Here is a 20956-nt window from a genome sequence, read left to right as displayed (position 1 = left end):
CTAGAAGAGAGATGTGTACAGAATTACAGGAGCACAAAGGACAGGTCGTTGCTTATCTGGGGGAGTATGAAACGCCTTCACAGCAGGAGGGGCATTTGCTCTGGGTCTTGAAGGATGAGTAGGGGCTCACTAGGTGGAGAAAGGAGGAAGGACCATTGCTCCATGCTGAAGTCCTAGTGTGAGCAGTGGCGGAGTATTCTGGCAACATACAATGCTGCCACTGTGGGAGGTCTCGAGGGCTGTGATAGGGAGTTTGGACTTTCTGCATCAGGAGCCACTAAGGGCTTCAGGCCAGAGGAAGGCCTGAGCAGAGCTGTGTGGTGGAGAGGACATGAGTGGCTGGGGCAGAGGGTGGAGGCAGGAAGACCGGTCAGGAGGCTGCCACAGGGATCCCCGAGAGGAATGAGGACTCTGGGACCCCGGCCCATGGGGACAAGAGAAGAGGAGTGGATTCTGGAGGGTTTTCTTAGTAGGTGGAGCTGACATGATGTGGTGAGGCATCATCTCTGAGGGGGGACCATGGGGAAGGCCTGAAGGTCATGACTTACCTTTCCACTGTCCCTTCACCTGGGGCCTTCCTTTCCTCATTCTTGGCTCCTGGTGGGTTGACCCAAGCTCAGCTCTGCTCAGGCCCTGAGCACAAGGGCCCCTCTTTCTCTGTGTAAATTCTCCTGTTCAGTGTTTGCTTTTGGAGGAACGTGTTCAAGTCTCAGGTAGGCCAAAGGGATGTCAGGCTCGTTGGGCTAGGATTGAGATGAAGCGTTTTCTGCCACAGACTTCTTTGAGAATCTAGTGAAAGCTATGAATCATCTTCCCAGAGAAAAACAAAACCAAACCACAATACCCCACACATTTACATACACTGCTTTGCACACAGTTTCAGTGGGCTCACGGTCCCCTGGAAGTCCATCCTTGGATCTCTGGACCCCACATGCAAAACCCCGAGCTGAGGATGAAATTGGAAAATGAAGAGAAGAAACGTTTGACTCCCCAAATGTCTGTTATTTACTTCTTTGGTTAATACCACTCCCTGTAACTGGACAGCCCCTGAAAGACCTGGAAACAGGAGGAAGCACTTACCCAGGAATAGTCCCTGGTGGCACCAGCATCACTTGGCGTCTTTATTGTCATTATTATAGTAATTTTCGGGCTGCGGGCTACAATTTTCCCTTGCAGTGAGGTATTAAATTGAAATTACCCCAGATGTAATTGTCATACGAAATGATCCTGGACACGTGGAAATGAATGCTTTTTCAAGATGGGGTTTTATTGTCTATGCCAGGGTTTTAGGGCTCTGCCTGGTTAAACATGCCAAATTTCTGCCTGTATGGCAGGAATTCAGGGGTCAACATGGGTGGGGGGTAGGGAGGTGGGGGCTGGAGATGCTGGCCCAGGACACGGTGAGGCCTCTGCTGACCCGGATGGACACAGACCCAGGAGCAGAGCCCAAGACTTGAGGGTGGCTTGGTGTGGCTGCTAGGAACCTCTGTGCATTAACTCGGGCACGTGAGACATCCCACATTTATGTTCTGTACACTAACGTAATTTGGATCCAAGCCCAGATTCCCCTGTGGGGGTGGGGAATTTAGCTTCATTCTGAGCACCCCCTGCCCTGGGGTCTTCACCTGTGCTGTGCATCTGGGGTGGCCCTCCGTACCCATGACGGCCACAGTGCCCTTGGTTCCAGCTCTTTAGATCTCCTCTCCCCCTCCGCCCCCCCGCCCAAGGTCTTATGTGTCCTCCTGCCTTTCCTTCCCCAGATGCACCCTGCTGGTGTATTGCACCGACCTCCCCCCCACCAGCATCATCATCACCTTCCACAACGAGGCCCGCTCCACCCTGCTCAGAACCATCCGCAGGTAAGAAAGCCTTCCTCATGGGTCGGCCCTGCCGGGAAGAGGGGGTCTGCTGACGGAGGGGACTGGCCCTGCGGTAAAAATGTCAGGCATTTCTGACTCCATGCCCGCGTTGTCTGACACACTTCACGCATCCATTCAGTCACTCCTCACCCTCCTGTGAGGGCAGCTCGTACCCTGTTTTATGGGGGGGGGGAGACAGAGGCCCGAGGTGGTCAGTAGCTTGCCCGTCACCGGCAGCCACAGAGAACCTGGAGCTCTCGCCCTTAACCATCGTGCTAGACTGCCCTGGAACGAGTTCTAACTCTCACAGCTGCCAAGGTGGCTGAGGCCCCACAAGGCTGAGTGCACACTCCACCCCAGCATCAGGCTGGGATTAGAACTTGGGTCTGCCAAGGGCTACCTCTCCCAGCACCGGCCTCTCCACAGCCTCCCACGGGGCCAGGAGCCGCAGTGCAAATCAGAGCAGCCCAAAGGCAGTGGCTGACCTTTGCTTTCCCGGCCGTCTCCCTTCTCTTCCAGCCCCGACCCCGCTCCTCCTCTCCACCCACCCTCAGCTCTGAGTCTGGGCCCCGCTCTTGCTCTAACAGGTGCATCCTTCCTTTGTCTGGCCCGTGGCCTGCATGAATCTGGGGCGTGCAGAAGTCCCAGCACCAGCTCCCGGCAGAACTCCCCTCAGAACACAGGCGGGGCCCTGGGGACTTGGCCCTGGTTGCTTCGGCTTCCCCTTCCCCATGCCATGTCCTTTGGCAACTCTGGAGCCCCCACGCCCATCCTCCCCCCAACACCATCTAGCCCCCCTTCCTCTTTGGGTCTTGGTAGCATTGACTTCTCAGATGGTGGCAATGACAACCATCAATCGTGAGGCCCCCTGGAGGCAGACATGCCTCGGCTCATGCTCTCAGCTGGGGAGTTGGGGGGCCGCTGCTGTACCCACTCTACAGCTGAGGGAACTGAGGCTGGGAGATACTAAATCAAAGCCTCCTGTTGCTCAGCCAACGGTGGTGAAGCTGGGTTCCAACGCTTGCGCTCTGCCCTCAGGTCTTCTCAGCAGCCTCCATAGGCCAGGCTAGTCTCCGGGTGGTGTTCAGCAGCCCCAGTGTTGGGGCCAGCCCTGTGACAAAGTGCCTGCATACCTCCATGCCCCTAGGACATGTGGCCTGCCTGAGCCCGTCCCTGTCCGGTAGGCAGCACAGCACATGGTCGTCTGATCCCACAGAGAGGGAGGGCCTAGGAGAAGACAGCCCAGCATGGCAAAATCTCTCATCATTTCCATCACGAAGCCACACCTTCCTATGCCTGGCGGTGGGCAGACAGGGAAGCTCCAGGTGATGGGAGGGGGTCAGCAATAGGCTCACCCTGATGGCGGGCACCAAGTCTTGGAGGGACATCCGATGAATGTCTGCTGTGCAGGGTCCCTGCATCCCATGGAAAAGCAGGGACGGACCTGCCCAAACACGCATTGTTTCCGCCGTCCGCAGGGGCAGCTCTGTCTGCAGCCCAGATGTCCCTGGCAGCCGGCTGGCTTGTTCCTTCTGCCAGCTGCTTGCCCTGCCTGTCGCATTCGCCCCACAGGTCACCGCTGTCGCATTTGGTTTCCCAAAGACGCTTCAGTTCTTAACACGCAAACGTCCTGAATCAGTCAGGAGTCACTGTGAGTCTCACGGTAGACTAATACAGTCTTTCCGATTTGTAAACCCAAGCGGGTGTGTGTAGGGGCCAGGGGTATGCGGTGATCCGGTTTACCTGGGTCTTTTCTGGTGAGGGGAGAACGTTGTTCCTGCGCCGGGCAGGCTGAGCAGACTCACCGTGGAGCAGAGGTGGCTACCTTGAGAACGCCAGACCACAGCCCCGCTGCCATCAGGGTCTGCTTGGGCACCAGGTAGGGTTTCTGGAACAAACTTAGGGCAGTCTCTGCCTTTCACCACTCATGGTGGCTCTTCCACAAGGTCGTGTCTGGGCATGTCTGCCAGATGTTTCCATAAGGACACTATAGGATCAGAGAGAGGCTCCTTGCCTTCCAGGCTGGCCTTTCTTTTTCCTTGTAGGAGTCCTCTGACACCATAAACCTCCACCCCTGCAACACACACACACACACACACACACACACCATTAGGGCCTTCTCCTGGGCTCCTTACTGCACATCTCAACTCTAGCACTTAATGCATTTTTCCCAGATAAAAATGAGCTTGTTTAGGGCAAGGACTACATCTTACTCATCTCTAAGTTCCCTGTGACTCAGTTGCCTGATCAAGGAAATGGGAATCATGACCATAGCTACCACATGGAGTTGCTTTGGGTTCAGTAAGGTAAGGGACTGACCACTGTGGCCAGCAGAGAGTGGGTGCTTGAGCAACATTAGCTATGTCCATATCTACACAGCGACTGAGCTCTCAAAAGAAAAGAGCTGGTGGGGTACCTGGGGTCAAGTCCTTCCCTAATCACTTCTTAGCTGTGTGACCTTGTGTAGGTCACTGACTGCATCCGTAAGGACAGGGATAAAAATATCTTTCATGTTTTCAGTGCTCCCTCTTCTATCACATTTCCCACAAGAAGACATTACCTTGGGACATTTGGGGGTGTTCTAATATCCCATGGGGCTCCCAGGCCCCCCCATATTTCCCATACAGGGTCACATCAGCTGCTACCTGTAGACTCATCCCTTTCAGCTCTAAGACATATTTTCCCTTCTCTTCCCGCCGCTCCTCCATCTCTTTAGAATCGTAATAATGATACTTTATAATAATATTATTAATATTTTAATTGTATGCTGAGCTTTATGGTCTCCAGAACACATTACATCTCACTTCAGCCAGAGCCTGTGAAGTCGGGTGCACGAGGTGAATGGAGGCCCAAGGCCACCGGGCTAGGAAGCACAGGAGCCAAGACTCAGGTTTCTGACTTCCTGGAGGGACGTGGGGGGCAGCTCCAGGTGCAGCCCCAGCACCTCTGTCCACCAGCCTGATGAGGGCTGCCCTGAGGCCCTGGTGCACTGTGCTCTGAAAGGGGGTTGAGGCCCATCAAGACCATACTTTTCAGAAGGCCCCCAGAAAGTGCCAGACCATATACCAAACTGCTGGGCGCTTTGCCAGGAGAGCCCATGGACCTATTTCCTGCCTCTGAGGAACTTCTGATATAAGCCAGGCCCCCTGGCTCCGACCCAAGTGTGACACACGAAGACAGCGGAATGAGGGGAGAACTGTATGTGAATAGACAGGCTTCTCTACCGTAAGCAGGGTGAAGGGAAATTTTAAGGGTGGAAGCAAGGAAGATTATTTCTAGAAATTCCCATGGCAGGTATAATTTGCCTTGGGATTCTTCACCTTCCTCACACTCCCTATCCCGATGCACAAATAAATCACCAGGACAAAGATGGGACTGAATGAGAAGCACTTCCTCTCTCACTCTGTCATCAATGCAAGGGTCTTCTGTAAGGTGTCTTTCATCTTTCATGTTCCAGAATTCTGATGGCTTTGCTGCCAGGCTCTCACAAAAAGACGCTCAAGGGGAGGACTGTACCCCCTCCTCCCCTCTCTTCCCCCAGTACTTGGCCGAGCCGTCATCCCTCTGCCCGTCCCTGCCCAAGCCCTCTGGCCCCCTGAGCTCCTGAGTTAGCTAGGGGGCGGGGGGCTGGAAGGGCACACATGGCGGTGCTCAGAGCCAGGCAGAGGCCTAATGGGGGTGGGTGATGGGGGGAAGGGAAAGAGTCACAACCCAGATCAACGAGGGGACTTCTGTCACTTACGGAGAGAGAAGACAAGCCCTGAGGAATGGTTTATCTTGTCTGGTACTGCAGTGGGTCCCTGTGTATATGTGAGACTCAGGGCCAACCCCTTCCTTTTGGGGCATCCTTCAATCCTCCACCTCCCATGGGGGCTCTAGAGCATGTGCAGTTGATCTCTTTATATCCTGAATCTCCTTACTGTTGCTTTTTTGTAAAATACTGGATTTCAAGGAGCGATTTCTCAGGTTAAGGTGGATAAGAAATGGGACCCCAGGGCCAGATTTGCCTGTTCTGCTACCAACTCTATGACCCTGGACAAGCTCCTTGACCTCTCTGCCTCAGTTTCCTTTTCTGTAAAACAAGAGCTACTGATAACTACCTCACACGATTATGGGGGAGAGTGAGTTTAGGTAGGTAAAGGCCTTGATGCGTGGCACGGAGGGAACCTGTGTACGTGACGGCAGGTGTCATGATGGCTCTCCAGCCCAGGGAGGCAGCTGTGTTGTGTGACTCTCAGACCTGAGCCCACATCAGAAGCCCTGGGAGCTTCCCGTCCCCAGGTATTCTAACTCAGTAAGTCCAGAGTGGGGCCCGAGCATTTTGCCTTTCTCACGAGTCCCCGGGTGACGTAGATGCTGCTGGCCCGGGGACGACACTTTGAGAACCAGTATCATCCTTACTATCCATACCCAGATTCTGAAAGCAGCCACGGGGCCAAGCTCAGTGCTAAGCACCTTTCATGCAGCTGAGGAAGTTGGGGTGCTGCAGGTTCAGTAGCTAAGCACCTAAGCACCTCAGTACTGAAGCTCTTTCAAGCCAGCGTGGATAGAGTACTTGACCCCAAGTCAGCCTGGCTCCAGAGCGACCAAACTCAACTGTCAGCCGGCCTCGGGTCTTCATTCAGCTGGTATTTATGGAGCAGTTGATAAACCCTGCCTGCATATAGCACTGTGGAGTTCACAAAGCAATCTCAAATACATTTCCTCCTTCCGTACGCACAAAAGCCTGTGAAGTAGGTCAAGTATTAATATCGCCCGCCTTTACAAGGAAAATGTAATTACGGATGAAAACGAAGGCTGGGAGCGGCCTGGCGTCTTGCTCAGGATGGCGGAGCCGCCCGGCCTCCCACGCTGCTCACACGGCCGTGCTGGCCGCCTCCCAGGATGCTCCGTGTGCGCCCCCCGTGCAGCCCAGCAGCAGAAAAGCAGAAGGTGTGGGTAGACGCTGGCTGCACGGCTACCCTCTGGCAGAGAAGTGAGCTGTGCAGAAGGAGACTCCGTTCTAGAATACTTCCCAGGCAGAGTGGGACCCGGGTATGCCACTCACTCCCACGCTGAGGCTGTAGGGAGAGGACATGGAACTGCCTTGGGAGACAGAGGCTTATCCTAAGCTGGAGGAAAGGGAGGGTTGGCTTTGTGGCAGAGGGGCTAGTGAAGCATCCTGGCGGACAAACTGGGGACAGGAAAGTGGGGGGGGCAGAACGGAGCAACCAGGGCTGGGGTGGTGGGAGTGGCAGTGGATGTGCCGAAGGAGGGCCCCGAGGGGAACCATCTGGGGCCAGGCCAGCTCCCCTGGGCTAGACTTGACCTTTCTCCTCCGGCCACCCCAGGAGCCCAGAGTACCTGCCCCGTCACAGGCCCTCCCATTCCGGAGCCACGTTCCTGGCACCCCCGCTATCCCTCCAATTGCTCTGATTAGAGGAGCAAAAACAAGCCAGGTGTTACCAGGAAATGGTCTAATTAGCACTTAGTGCTGACAATTTCTGGGTTTTTTTTTTTTTTTTTCTTTTTTAAATTCTGGACATTTTTTATTCGCTAATCATCTCTCAGTTCAACCAGCACAGAGCTGCATGCGATTTACCTTTTGATGTTCACAGAAGAGAACTCTTGAATTTCAAAGAGCCGGCAGGGATTTGGGGGGAACCGCATGCAGAAGCTGCAGCCTTAATCAAACCTCATTAGAGGGTATTCTTCAAGCAGGTTTTCCCTCTCGTGCTGCCTCCCTCCCTCCTTTCCCTGTCTGATTAGAGGACTGGTTATTGGGTTGGTGTGTGTTTTCTTTGGGACTCTCGATCCCATGTGGCGAGGTCTCCTCCCACCACAACCTGCCCCTCCCTGTCCCCACCTCCCAACAGGGAGCTCAGGGCTTGGAGTCAGGGTTCCTCTCCCACCTTATACTAGTTGCCATGGTGAGAATTAAGGCTTCATAAATAAAAGTAGCTCCAGGCAAAGTTCTCCTCCTGGAGAGTCTCTGCATCCTGCTTAGACAGGGCAGCTCACCAGAAGCAGGGCTCAGATCGGCCCACCTGAGAGAACTCACAGAGCCTCCGCCAGCACCGTGTGAACCCCTCCCTGACCCGTGCAGGGCCACGGGCACCCCACGGTGGGCAATGGGGCCCTGGAAGGTGTCTGAGGAACCATGTGGTCTGGGGCGTTCAGAAGTGGAATAAGGCCTGAGACCCCAAAGGAACATGGAAACCCAGCCTCACCCTGTGAGTCCAGATCCGCAGCCCAGGCTGGTATGTGAAGTCAATCCTAAGATCATTCCTGCCACACAAAAATAGCAGTAATTGCCACTTCAAGCCAGACATGTTGCTAAGTCCTCTAGAAACATTTTCTCTCCAATTCTCCCAATGGCCCAGTGAAGTAGGTGCTGTTGTTCTTATCCCCATTTTACAGATGGGGCCTCTTACTGCACAGAGCAGTAAAGTAACTTGCCCTAGATCACACAGCTTGTAGGAAGGAGCTCCTAGGCTGCGAGCTTCTGGCAGGCAGAGCGGACCCAGTGCTGAGCACATAGCGGGTGGGCAGGACACATCCTTGGAGGGAATGACAGGCCACGGCTCTGGGCTGGTCTCTGGCAACACAGAGAGTACTGACGGGGCCCCTGCCCCCAGGGACAGGACCGTCCAGTGGGGCCAGCAGACTAGTCCTCGGAGTCGGGCATGATGAAGGCCGCGGGAAGCAGAAACAATTAGTGCTCACGAAGGAGCGGGAAGCTGTTAGGAGGTGCGGTGAACAGGTCCTTGTGGCAGAGGAGGGGCATGTCAAGCCACGGCAGCGAGGGTGACCGGGATCTCCCTTACAAACAAGCAGGGTGCCACCAGATGAGGGCCCTGGGCATGAGGAGGCTGCAAACGGCCGTGACCAGATCGTGAAGAGCGAACGTGCTGAGGGTTTGGGGGGAGATGGTGACGAGCCACAGTGGAGGCTTTGTCAACTTATTTGTCTGCATTAGTGAGGAAAGTCACACAATGAGAGATCAAACTGAGCCTGCAGAGAGCTCACTCTGGAGGCCCTGGGAGGACGGCTGGTCAGGTCAAGGCTGCTACAAAATATCGGTTCAAAAGTTGAACCGGGACAGAGGTGTAAGAGGTGGACGTGGTTTGAGGGACCTTCTCTCATAGAACCAGCAGGTGTTGGTCACTGATTTGGTACAGGGTTTGGGGCGGCGGCGGGGGAAGACAGTCACTGCGGATGACCCCTGGGTTCCCGTCTCGGTGTGGAGTGCATGCGGCAGCATCCACTAGGAGAAGGCAGGGTCCTATCCCAGGGGCTCACAGGTGAGCAGTGTGACTACACAAGCCCTTGGGTTGCCCTGAGTTTTCATTCCTCAAATGCGATGGTGTCTATTTAGAGCGTGGGTTAATACATGGGTTTGCCACTAGACGTCATAATTATCTCCCCTCCTTCCACCTTGCAGCGTGTTAAACCGCACGCCGATGAATCTGATCCAGGAGATCATATTAGTGGATGACTTCAGCAATGACCGTAAGTGTCTTCACCCCCTTGCTCTGTAAGTACAAGTTTCTGTTCCCAGCCCCTGCATAACAGGCAGAGGCCAGTCCACTGGTTCTCCGGGGATTGAGAAAAGCCTGGGTTTGTGGCAGGTGTGGAAGACTTCGAGGGTCTATGAGGGGCTCAAGAGGGAGACAAACCTTACATTTTAAAAACAATGTCTTGGATTCTCTGCTGCGAGTCTTTGAGGACCTACGTAGTAAATTTAGTAGATCCTTGATTGGGTTGGTGTGTGTATGTGCGTGTGCATGCACACACGTGTGTGTCACTGCCCCCTACTTACACTGGACATGGAAACCTTTGGAGGATTGAGCCTGGGACCCAGAGCAATTTATATCGCTAGAGGTTCCTGACTTATCTGTGGTCATCTGCTAGCCTGAGTGTAGGCTGAAACACCCCCTCCTTTCATTCTTGCGGGAGGGCTGGGTGGGCTCCGCGGGAGAGAGGCTAAGGTTGGTAAACCAGCGAAGCAAAACCAACATGGTGGGGTCCCAATGTGGAGTTCAGAGGATTGGTAAATCAAGCAAGTGATGGGGTAAGCAGGCAAGCCAGAGACAAGTCCGGGGTGATGCTGGAGACGGGATCTCTTCCTGCCCATTCTGGCACATTCCCCCGAATGGGGGAGAGTTCAGCCAGCTCTGTGTGATGGGATACAGTGGACAGATCACTTAACAGATAAGGTCTCCAGTATCAAAAGTCTATGATCAGAAAGGAAAATCCAAAATTCATCTCATCCATTGTGGGGTCTCCCAGCAGTTTTTGCTAGACTCCACTAGAGTGAGCAAGACTCTTGTCTCATGTTTTTAATGGTCTATAGAAAAGGAGAAGAGTCTTCAGGTGACCATACCAAGAATTCCCATCTGGAAGTGCTTCCTGATAAGAACACAGGTGCTGATATGCGACTGACCTGCTCCAAAAAGGCCCCTTTGGGCCACTTTGCATGGACTGGGCCACATTGCATATAAATAGAAGTGGTCAGTCAGCCTCATCCAAAACCCACAATCACCCTGGAGTCGGGACAGGGCTCTGCGGTTGGGGACAGGCTGGGCTGCCTTACCTACTCTTTGGGTTCACGTCCATCCCAGGGTGCTCACACCACATAACCTTTTGTCTTCACAGCTGAGGACTGCTTGCAGCTCATCAAGTTGCCCAAGGTGAAGTGCATACGCAATAGCGAGCGGCAAGGTGGGTCTGTGCAGCTAGGCAGGACCTTGGAGCGTGAGTGTGGGGGGCTGGGGGTGTGTGTGTGTGTGCATCTGGCTGTGTGTTCTGTGTGCAGGGGATGTCGTGTGGCTCCTCTGTGAGCTCTCTGGAAGATGGAAGGACAGGAGCCCCCACTTGCCCATTTGTCCCTGCCACAGGTCTGGTCCGGTCCCGGATCCAGGGCGCTAATGTTGCCAAGGGCACCACTCTGACTTTCCTGGACAGCCACTGCGAGGTGAACAGGGACTGGCTCCAGCCCCTGCTGCACAGAGTCAAAGAGGTGAGTGGGGCAGACTGAGGGTCAGGGTGCTGCGTCCCCACCTTCTCTAGGCTCTCAAGCCAGTCCTTCACATTTGTCCCCTGCTGGGCCCTCTGGGAGGGGAACGGGACTGATTGCTGTCCCCCTGTTATAGATGGAGACACTGAGCTAGAGCACCCTGCCCACGGTCACACAGCAGGCGGTGGTGGGGCAAAGCCGGGGACCTGGTCTTTGTATCCCACTGTCAACCCGCAGCAGACCTGTGAGTGGGGCTGCCGGCCCCCGCTGATAACGTGACGCCGGCAGCTTCCTGGGTGAGAGAACCACCCAGAACTATTTCTCCCAGACAATAGAAGGTTCCAGAAAGGGAGCCCTGTTGAGTGCCTTTTGTGACAAGGAGGCAGTGGAGTTAACTGGTCCTCGTCACCCAATTCCTGAGGCTTCTGTCTTCCCTCCACCCATGCATCACCCTTGCCCAAAGGCTGAGGCAGGTGACAGGATGCTGAGAAACCTGAGTTCCTGGCCTCTGCCTGCCTTTAAATTGCTCGGGGATTCTGTGTGCTTCCACTCTCCATGTCTGTTAACTCCTTTTGACAGTGAAAAAAACCTTTCCTTAATGTTCCCATTGGTATTATATATTCCACAAAGACCGTCCACCCCCGTCCTGATGTACAGAAGGCACTGTGTTGTAGGAGCTTAGCATTTGGGCCGTTCCTGTCCTCCCTGATCTACTGACTCCCACAGCTGCTCCGTGAAGTACGAGGCCAGGTATTTTTCATATACCCATTTCACAGATGAGGACACAGTGTCAGGGGAGTGGCGTAACTTGGGCTGATTCTCCCTAGCTGGTACCACGCGCACCAGAGCCCTCACACCATCTCCCCTGTGCCGTGGTGATTTCCTTCTTGCTCTTTGTGGCAGCTAGCTTGCTCCTCCCTGCAAAATGACAGCACTGAGGACAAAAGAATCCGTACGTGTGAACTGCTCAGAGAAGTGGGAAACCCTTCCTGACTCTGTTAGTTCTGATGCGAGCTCTCACACGTGGGCCCAGATGTGAATCCCCATCCCCTGATCGCCTTCCCTGAGATTGGGGCGGACACCGAGCACCGGTTAGGAAAATCCTCTCTCCCTTCTTTCTGGCACAATCCAAGTGTAGGGGTCTGCTACTATTGAGAAATAGTAGATTATGAACAGGCCATTTAGTTGAAGGGCTTTGCCTGGCCCTAGAGGCCCTTCCAAATCTTCCCCTCGCTGTGTCCCAGAGGGGAGGGGCGCTGGGGGTAGGGCTGAAAGTGCCAACCCTCTGTCATGTGCTTGGTCCACCCCCCCACCCCGGGAACAGTCACCTCATTAGCATAAACTCAGGTTTGGTGAGAGAGGATTGCTGTGAGTCACGAAGATGCCCCTGTCACCCCATCACTCAGGAAATCCCAAGGATTTCAGAAGTTCTTGTGTAATGAACCAGGAACAAAGACCAGGGGTAGATTTCTTCTTATATCACAACATCATGGTATATATCACATTTTTAGTTAAGTTTTTAATTTTAATTCGAGTATAGTTAACATACAGTGTTAGTTTCAGGTGTACAATAGAGTGATTCAGCAAGTCTATATATTGCTCAGTGTTCATCACATCAAGTGTACTCTGAATCCCCATCACCTGTTTCACCCATCCCCCCACCCACCTCCCCTCTGGTGACCATCAGTTTGTTCCCTGCGGTTAAAGGTCTGTTTCTTGGTTTCTCTCTCCCTCTCTCCTTTTATTCCCCTTTGCTCATTTGTTTTGTTTTTTAAATTCCACATGTGAGTGAAATCATATGGCATTTGTCTTTCTCTGACTGACTTATTTCACTTAGCATTATACCCTCTGGATCCATCCATGTTGTTGCAAATGGCAAGATTTCATCTTTTTATGGCTGAGTACTATTCCACTGTATATCCATACCACATCTTCTTTATCCATTCATCAGTCAATGGACACTTGGGCAGCTTCCATAGTTTGGCTATTGTAAATAATGCTGCAATCAACATAGGGGTGCATATATCCCTTTGAATTAGTGTTTTGGTATTTTTTGGGTAAATACCTAGTAGTGCAATGACTGGATCATAGGGTAGTTCTATTTTTAACTTTTCAAGGAACCTCCATACTGTTTCCCAGAGTGGCTGCACCAGCTTGCCTTCCCACCAACAGTACACGAGGGTTCCTATTTCTCCACATCCTTTCCAACAATTGTTGTTTCTTGTGTTGTTGATTTTAGCCATTCTCACAGCTGTGAGATTGTATCTCATTGTGGTTTTGATTTGCATTTGCCTAATGATTAGTGATGTTGAGGATCTTTTCATGTGTCTATTGGCCATCTGTATGTCTTTTTTGGAGAAATGTCTGCTCAGGTCCTCTGCCCACTTTTTAATTGATTGTTTTTTTGTTTTTTATCTTTTTTGGTGTTGAGTTCTATAAGTTCTTTACATATTTTGGAGACTAACCCTTTATCAGATAGGTCATTTGCAAATGTATTCTCTCATTCAGTAGCTTGTCTTTTAGTTCTGTTGATTGTTTCCTTCACTGTGCAGAAGCGTTTTATTTTGATGTAGTCCCAAGAGTTTATTTTGGCTTTTGTTTCCCTTGCCTCAGGAGACATATTTAGAAAAAAAATGCTGTGTCCGACGTCGGAGAAATTACTGCCTGAATACTACAGTTTGTTTATCCACTCCTCTGCTAATAGACATTTTGGGTTGTTTCCACCTTTTTACTATTGTAAATAGCACTGCTATGAACATTAGTATGTAAGTTTGAGTACCTGCTTCCAATTCTTTGGGGTCCATACCAATGAGTGGAATGGTGGGGTCACATGGAAGTTCAGCGTTTGACCTATAGGACCCCACCCCAGGCTGCTGTGGCCCTGCAGGATATGTTAGGGGGCCTTGCTTTCCTTAGACAGCTTTAATGAACCCTTTCCACCCCAGGGCCTCAGAGACCTTCACAGAAGCTCTCTCTGAAAAATGCTCTCATTGCTACATCCCTGGCCAGGCTCACCTGCAGATCAGAGAAGCCTTCATTTCCTCCTTCCTCCTTGTGAGTGCTCCTTGCAGCCCAGGCTCCTGTGGGAGGCATTTGGCTCCACAATAGAGCTCCCCTCCCAGGCTGAGCTTCCAGTCCCCACCACTGTCTGACCTAAAGCTTTGGTAGCAGAGGACTGGTCGGACAGACCCGGGGCTGTGGTCCGACTCTGCCCCTTGCCGGGGCCACAACAGCCTCCATGGGCTGCAGAGGTTTCTACCAGACCCTGACTCCTGTTGATGGAACATTCTCCTGAGACATCCCCTTCAGGACAGGGATGTGGGCGTGTGTCAGGCTGTGTTTTAATTTGTGTCTTGTCTCAGAGTAAAACGTGATTTGTCTTGTGAGTGGAAGTGGAAACTTTAAGCTGTAATTGGAGTTGGGGATTTTCAAAAATAGAAAGAGATAAGAAAGAGCTGGGTTTGGGCTGTCAGAAGCCGTCCTCAGCTGGTCTCGTCCACATGGAACCCCCTCGATGTCCTGTTTCTTTCCTTCAGTTACTCAAAGATACTTGAAACAAGCACCAGGTTGCCTTTAATTTTTTTAACAGAGGCCTCTTTTTCCCCCCCGCTCCTTATCTACATATTTCTTTAGTTGGAAAAAAAGGTTTTGAGAAATTTCAATCCCTGTAGCATTTGGTAAATTTATATAAATAATGGCTTACATATGCTTCAAAGCCTTTCACACGCCTCCCTCCCATGTTCCATCCAGAAGCCCTGTTAGGAAGGCGAGATGGTTTTGCAAATAATAATTTGTCTTCACTTTATAGATGAAGAGACAGTTCCTCAGTGTGTGCTGGTGTGCTTTAGGTGACATGTATTCTAGATGGCAGAACCAGAACAAGAACCCAGGTCTCCTGTCACCTCCTCAAGGACCGCTCCTTCTCCTGTGCCCCTACGTCCAGGCTGCCTTAGAAGCCCCATTGTAATCCTCTGCCACCTGTCCTCCCCCTTCCCTAGACTGTGAGGCCTTATTCATCTTTTACCTGCCATAACTCCTAAACTATAAGAGGCACTCCGTAAAGCTGGCTGACCAAATGAGTGAATGATCTCTCTAGGAGGTTCTTTTTTAATTATTATTTTTTTAGAGGAGTGGGCAGAGGGAGAGGGAGAGAGAGAATCTTAAGCAGGCTCCACACCCAGTGCAGAGCCCGACGCGGAGCTTGATCTCACAACCCTGAGATCATGACCTGAGCCGAAATCAAGAGTTGGATGCATAACCAACTGAGACACCCAAGTGGCCATCTCTTGGAGTTTTTTGAGGACCCGTTCCCAATGTGGTTTTAATTATATGAATGGGTGGAGAAAGGAGAGGTGTACTGCAAGGATTACTGATGGCCATTGGCTCATGCATTCAGCTCCTGTCATTGCTGGGCTCCTGTCCATGGGGCAGGGCCCGGGCTCAGATTCTGTTGGGGAGTGGGGAAGAAGGGGTGCAGTCCTGGGTTGTCAGGGGTTCGTCCAGCTGCCTGATTAAGCCTACCTGTGGGCCTAGCCTTAAAGGCCATCCTCCCAGAGCACACAGCAAGGACCTGTGGTGGGTCTGGGTATCTTTATGGAGAGTCCCTCTGTCCCTGAACCTGTAGGAGGAGAGGCCATCTTTCTCAGCGGAAACTGACCCCACCTGCTTTGCTGCCGGCCATTGACATAGCGTCCTCAGAGGGGGTTAATAGCCTCTGTAGCCAACGCCAATGGATTACCCGCTGCCCAGCAGGCTGTGGGCTGGTGCTGAGGACTACACAGGTGGAGCAGTTACTGACCCCCTAAGTCACTCAGAGACATTTGTGTCCTGGCCTCAAGGCTCATGTATAAAGTCTCGTGTAGCTTCTTTTGAAGGTCATGGCTCCACACAGCACTTATCCCCAGATGTCCCTGATCACCTATCTGTTCTCCATGACTCAAGCAGACACCACACATGAGCTTTGGTAGGAATAAGAGAAGGGCAGAAGCCCTCAGAACTTAGAGGGAGAGGTTACCAGAGCCGGTGAACCCTGGAGGCGGAGTCCCTGGGTGGCTTCTGGGGAAGGCTGTGGCCGAGGTAAGCAACCAGCATTTTATTTTGTATTTCAGTTTCCAAATATTGAGGAGAAATTAAAAAAACAGGATTGCCGTTTGGGGGGCCCCTGAGACCACCTTCAGGTTCAGTAATTCACTAGAAGGACTTGGAACTTAGCAAAGCTGTTATTTTCATCATTGCTGTTTAGTATAGCAAATGGATACAGGTGAGACTCCGCAGTGGTAAAAGGTGCACAGAGAGAGTTGCAGACGTGAGCTTCCAGTGGACTGCCCCCAGTGGGGTTGCAGAGACAGCACTTGCTTCTCCCAGCAACGATGTAGAACAGCACGTACAGAGCGTTGAGAAACAGCGAAGCCCGCCCAAGCCTTGGTGTCTGGGCTTTCTGTTGCGCATCAGTCACATAGACATGGCTGACCCCCATGGTCTCCATGCCCCTCCAGAGGTCAGTTTGAGCTGGTACACCACACAGCCCAAGGCCCTTAGCGTAAGTCACACTCTTAGCATAGACTATCTGGTATATTCCAAGGCTCCCAGGTAAACAGAGGAAGGACATTCTGAGGGCTTAGAAGTTACTGCCCAGAAGCCGGGCAAGGGCCAAACATATCTGTGGGCAAGATGAATCCTTGGCCGCACAAGCGTCCATGTAAGGACTTAGTGAAGCTACAGAGACCCCAGAACTCAACCATCAAAGGCTAAATGAGAACTTTGTCAGACTCACAGGAGAAGTTCAGTCTCTGAACTTGTGAGAACACGTCAGAATTCAAGCCACAGGAGTATCTTCGGGGTTGTGTCCATGGGCAGGTATTGGTGTGGGTGGCTGGGTGTGTGCATGCCGTGTGCGTGCACGCACACGCACACACACACACACAGATGCAGGATGACAGTGCCTGAGAAGAGCCTGGAGAGCGGAGGCAGCTGGGCAGGTGCCGTGTTGACTGTGGAAGAAGCATCTGTGCACGTCCCAGCGGTAGAAGCAATGCGCTGAAAATGAGCATTTCTTTCCACACGGGCCACTCGGCTTCCGAGGTACCTTGTCACTGTCAGGATGAGTCACATGTGGAAGCTGAGGGCCAGATGAAGTCTGTGAACATAAAAACAGACACCCAGTGAGTCTGAGCTTAAAATAAGAAGACAGCCTCATTTGGGAGAGAGATTGAACCAGGAAATGAAATGGCTGCAAGGAGAAGCAGAGGCTCCTGCTCGTGCAGGCTGGTGGGGGAGGGGGGAGAGGGGGGAGGACCACAAAAGTGTCCTTGCTTGATGTGCCCACACCTGCTGGTGCTCCCAGGCTGCCTGATTCCCACTTGGCTGTGGAGTGGCCTTCCCACTGCCCCTAGTCCCTCCTTCTGCGAGGTACAGGGTGTTCACCCAGAGCAGGGAAGGCTTTAAAAATCTACGCCATGCCTTGACAGCCCCCAAGCACTGGTGAATATGTCTTGCATATTTTGAAAACGTTTCCTGAGTGGCTTTGATGCCTGTGGACAGTGTGGCCTGCAGGATGCAGCAAGTGAGGAAGCTGGAGAGCGAGCTACATGCCTTTTGTGGATGGTCTTGAATGCCAAGCTAAGCGAACCTTATCTTCCAGGCAGTTCAGGGTTTTAGCTGCTGAGCTGCAGAGTGAGATTTTCCCATCGGAATGACAGCTTCCCCGGCCACCAAAGGGAAGACGGTGAGATAAGATCAGGAGTCTACCGTGGTATGCCAGGCGTGAGGGAAAAGGAGAGGGCATGCTCAGAAGGGCAGTTCCGGAGTTAGAATGGGCAGGACTGATCAGGGCAATGGGCAGAGGCGAAGCTTCTTTGTGCTGGGGAGGCAGAGGGCTACCCGATGGTTCTGTTAGGAGAAATAGGCAAGTGAGGGAAAGGAGCACGTTTGGGGAGAAGATGATGAAGCCATCATTGAAAGCTTGTGTGAAATTCACATGGAAGGGGCCAGTTGCCTAGTGGATCCGAGGCTGGGAGCAAGGGGGTAAGTCAGGGCTGGAGGCACAGATCTGTGAGGACCACAGGTGACATCTGAAGGTAGGAGTCTCCAGAGATGCTATTCATCAACTTGCCTAGAAACAAACGCATCGAATGAAAGTATTTGGAAATTCCAAGGTGTTCTTCATGTGGGTGTATGGCTTTGCTTCATGCAACTGAAGGCTGAGGTCACTTTCCCAGCTGCCTGTGGCCTCTGCCTTCTGAGAGCCCATTGGTGGTGAAGGACTTCTTCCTCCCTCCCGCTTCCTCAGCGTCCTCACTCTCCAGCCACCCATGCTGTCTCCCTGCCATGCTCAGATGGCTCTTGGGGCTAAGAATGCCCCCAGAAGTCAGAAAAAGGCTTATAGCATTTTAGGCATTGAAACTGGAGAGGCCACAGCATCCAGTGGTCCATTTTATAGATGAGAAAATTGAGATCCAGAGATGGAAGTGCTTGGTCAGGGCCACAAAACCAGCCTGGCATTACCAGGACGAGGCCCTCCCGTGCCCGCTGATTGCCGGCCTGGCCCCTTGACGCCACAGACTGAGCCTGGAGTCTGCTTTCTTACAGGACTACACGCGGGTGGTGTGCCCTGTGATTGACATCATCAGCTTGGACAACTTCAACTACATCGAGTCCGCCACGGAGCTCAGAGGGGGTGAGTGGGACCAACGCCTTCTCCCCAGCGAGGACTCATGCTGCCCCCTGGTCGGCATTTTCTAGGGGGAGAGTGGGGAGACGTCTGCTAGTGGTTTGTCTGGAGCATCCAGCCCTGCGTCCTATAATGTCAGTAGCTCCAGTGTGGCCTTACCACTGAGACTATGAATGGAATGACCAGGGGGGCGTGCAGGATGCACCCAGACCCCAGAGCTCTGGCTCCAGTGTGGGCTCGCTCTGGGAATAGGAGGGAAGCCAAGGACCTCCTGGCTAGGTGGGGCCTGTTCTGGCATCTCAGCATTGGGCACCACGTGCTCTCTGAAGCCCACCACGGTTCTGCTTAGGGCCTAGTGCTGATCCCTCAAGACTGATCTGAGGGGAATCAGCCCCATAAAAACCTGCTCGCACCTTCCCAAGGCTCCTGGCCAAGGGCCACACCCATAACTGTCCATCCTGTCCCCCTTGGGCTCTGTTGAGCCTGACTCTGTCTTCTGCCTTTTATCCCCTAACCGTGCCCAGCAGGGAAGGCTCAGAGAGGCAATAGAAGGAAACTGTGAGAGGGAAATCCAACGGCCTTCCTGCTGATCAGCTTGGGTGAGACCTGCTGTCTCTAGGCCCAGCTTCCCTGGATGTGTTCATGAGCTTCTAGGAAAGGGATGTGTCATGCAAATCAACTGAGTGCGTGCTGTGTTCTAGGGTTTGACTGGAGCCTCCACTTCCAATGGGAGCAACTCTCCCCAGAGCAGAAGGCTCGGCGTCTGGACCCTGCTGAGCCCATTAGGTAAGTCAGGGCAGGGCTGGGTAGGCAGATCCATCACCACTGGGTCCCTCTCACTGCCACATGGTATAGGAGGCATTCCACATCAGACACTCAAAAGATTGGGCAGAGACCAAGAGAACCCTTTGCCAGGCCAGCCCCACTTTGCCCTTTGGGAGTTTCTATCTTCAAAGAGACTTCTCCTAAGGGGACAGAGGCCTGATAAGACCTATACTGAGAAGTCGCCCAGTGTTGTCCTCCCACACATGTGCCACCGTGTAGTTACACTTCCCATTAAATGTTGAAGGGTCCCAGATGGTCCTGCTTGAGCCCCTGACAGGGGGAAAGAGGGCCCTTTCAGGCCAGAGCAGAACCACTAGGTCTTAGATGTCAGGATTCAGCCCAGGAAGGTCAGGCCAGCACTGCTTTAAGTGGAGGCTGAGCTCGAGGCCTGGCCACTGCTGCTTAGTAACAAATACGTCTGCTCCATCCTGTGTGACCACGTGATGGTCACATCAACTCTGGGCTCTTTTGCAGAGCTGCGGATGCTTTGTCCTGGTCTGCATTCTCCCTTCACTTGGGAGACTCCCAGCACGTGGTAGCAAGATGGCCGCCTGGGGTTCAGGGCTTCTCTGAGGGCTGGGGGTAGACTAGAGTATGGTGTCTGCCCAGTGGGGGAGCCTGTGTTCTCAGCTTGGAGGGCATATGGTCTGGATGTTCCTACCTAAGACGGGTGCTCCTGTCCCAGACCTGTTTGGGATCTCCACGCTGACACTTGTCGGCCTCAGGTGGGGTGTCAGGAGGGTCAGAAGTGCTTGGAGAAGTACAAAAAAGGCCATTGGGGTGCAGTTTCTCTGGCCAGTGACTTAGGGATGCCCCGGATTCTTCGTGGGCATCTCTGGATCTCTGGACCTGCCATATACTAAACGTTGGATCATTTGCACTGAATTAACTTAAGTCAGATGGAGAAGCAAGGAGCTAGGAAGAACCAAATGCTGATGCTTCCGACAGATGTGTGTGGTTAGGAGAACTCTGCCGGGGACCAACGTCTCATCCACCTGCTGGCCCCTATATCCCCTCGCCAGCCTCCATGAGCTGGAGTGGTGCCAAGAGGGAGATTGGAGCCAGACGGCATGCTGGCTAATGCCCTTTACTTCTGAACCTTCTTACCACACCGAGCGCCATGCAGCCCACAGCAGCTTCCGTTACTCCCCATGGGCGGCCCCTGATGTGGCAAGGACCAAGTCAAGGACAAGGCTGGTGGTGCTGACTCCAGGTTTTTAGCTTCTCTGGCCCAGTGGTGGGGTTCTCAGGGCAGGTTCTGTTTTTGTGGGAATAGCCCCCTCATCAGAGAACGAGCATTTCCCAGGATTAGGTCAGTGCTCAGGAAACCGCCTGGGGTCGTGGCCTTGGGAGACCTGATTTCTTGACCTGCTGTCCATCAACTACGTGACATGGGAGAAAACTCTCTTTGCCCTCTGGACCTGCTGGATGAGGGGCCAGGTCCCCGCGGGCTCGCCCACCTCTCCCCGCTGTCGATCCTTCTGGATACGAGTCCCTGTGCTCACTGGATTATCTGGTTGGACTCTTCTGCGTTTGCCTGCCTTCCTCTGCAGCCCTTTGCTTTCCAAGTGGCTTCTCTGGCATCCCTCTCAGCAGTCAGAGGCG

At 52.9% G+C, this 20956-nt stretch overlaps 1 protein-coding gene across 2 annotated transcripts in view; it reads left to right on the top strand.

The window, feature by feature from the left end:
• GALNT14 (polypeptide N-acetylgalactosaminyltransferase 14) overlaps positions 1–20956 on the top strand; it is a 199151-nt gene that overhangs the window by 151876 nt on the left and 26319 nt on the right. For both annotated transcript variants that reach the window (XM_035000848.1, XM_035000849.1), the window contains exons 3-8: positions 1761–1859; positions 9283–9350; positions 10497–10562; positions 10739–10860; positions 18445–18532; positions 19228–19312. In XM_035000848.1, coding sequence (XP_034856739.1) covers positions 1761–1859; positions 9283–9350; positions 10497–10562; positions 10739–10860; positions 18445–18532; positions 19228–19312 — 528 coding nt within the window. The remainder of the gene's footprint in view (positions 1–1760; positions 1860–9282; positions 9351–10496; positions 10563–10738; positions 10861–18444; positions 18533–19227; positions 19313–20956) is intronic.

This window comes from Mirounga leonina, unplaced genomic scaffold, assembly GCF_011800145.1.
Source record: "Mirounga leonina isolate KUSES-001 unplaced genomic scaffold, KU_Mleo_1.0 Mir_125, whole genome shotgun sequence".
NCBI lineage: Eukaryota > Metazoa > Chordata > Mammalia > Carnivora > Phocidae > Mirounga > Mirounga leonina.
Note: the sequence above shows the minus strand (reverse complement) of the source record. Positions and strands in the feature narration are given on the sequence as shown.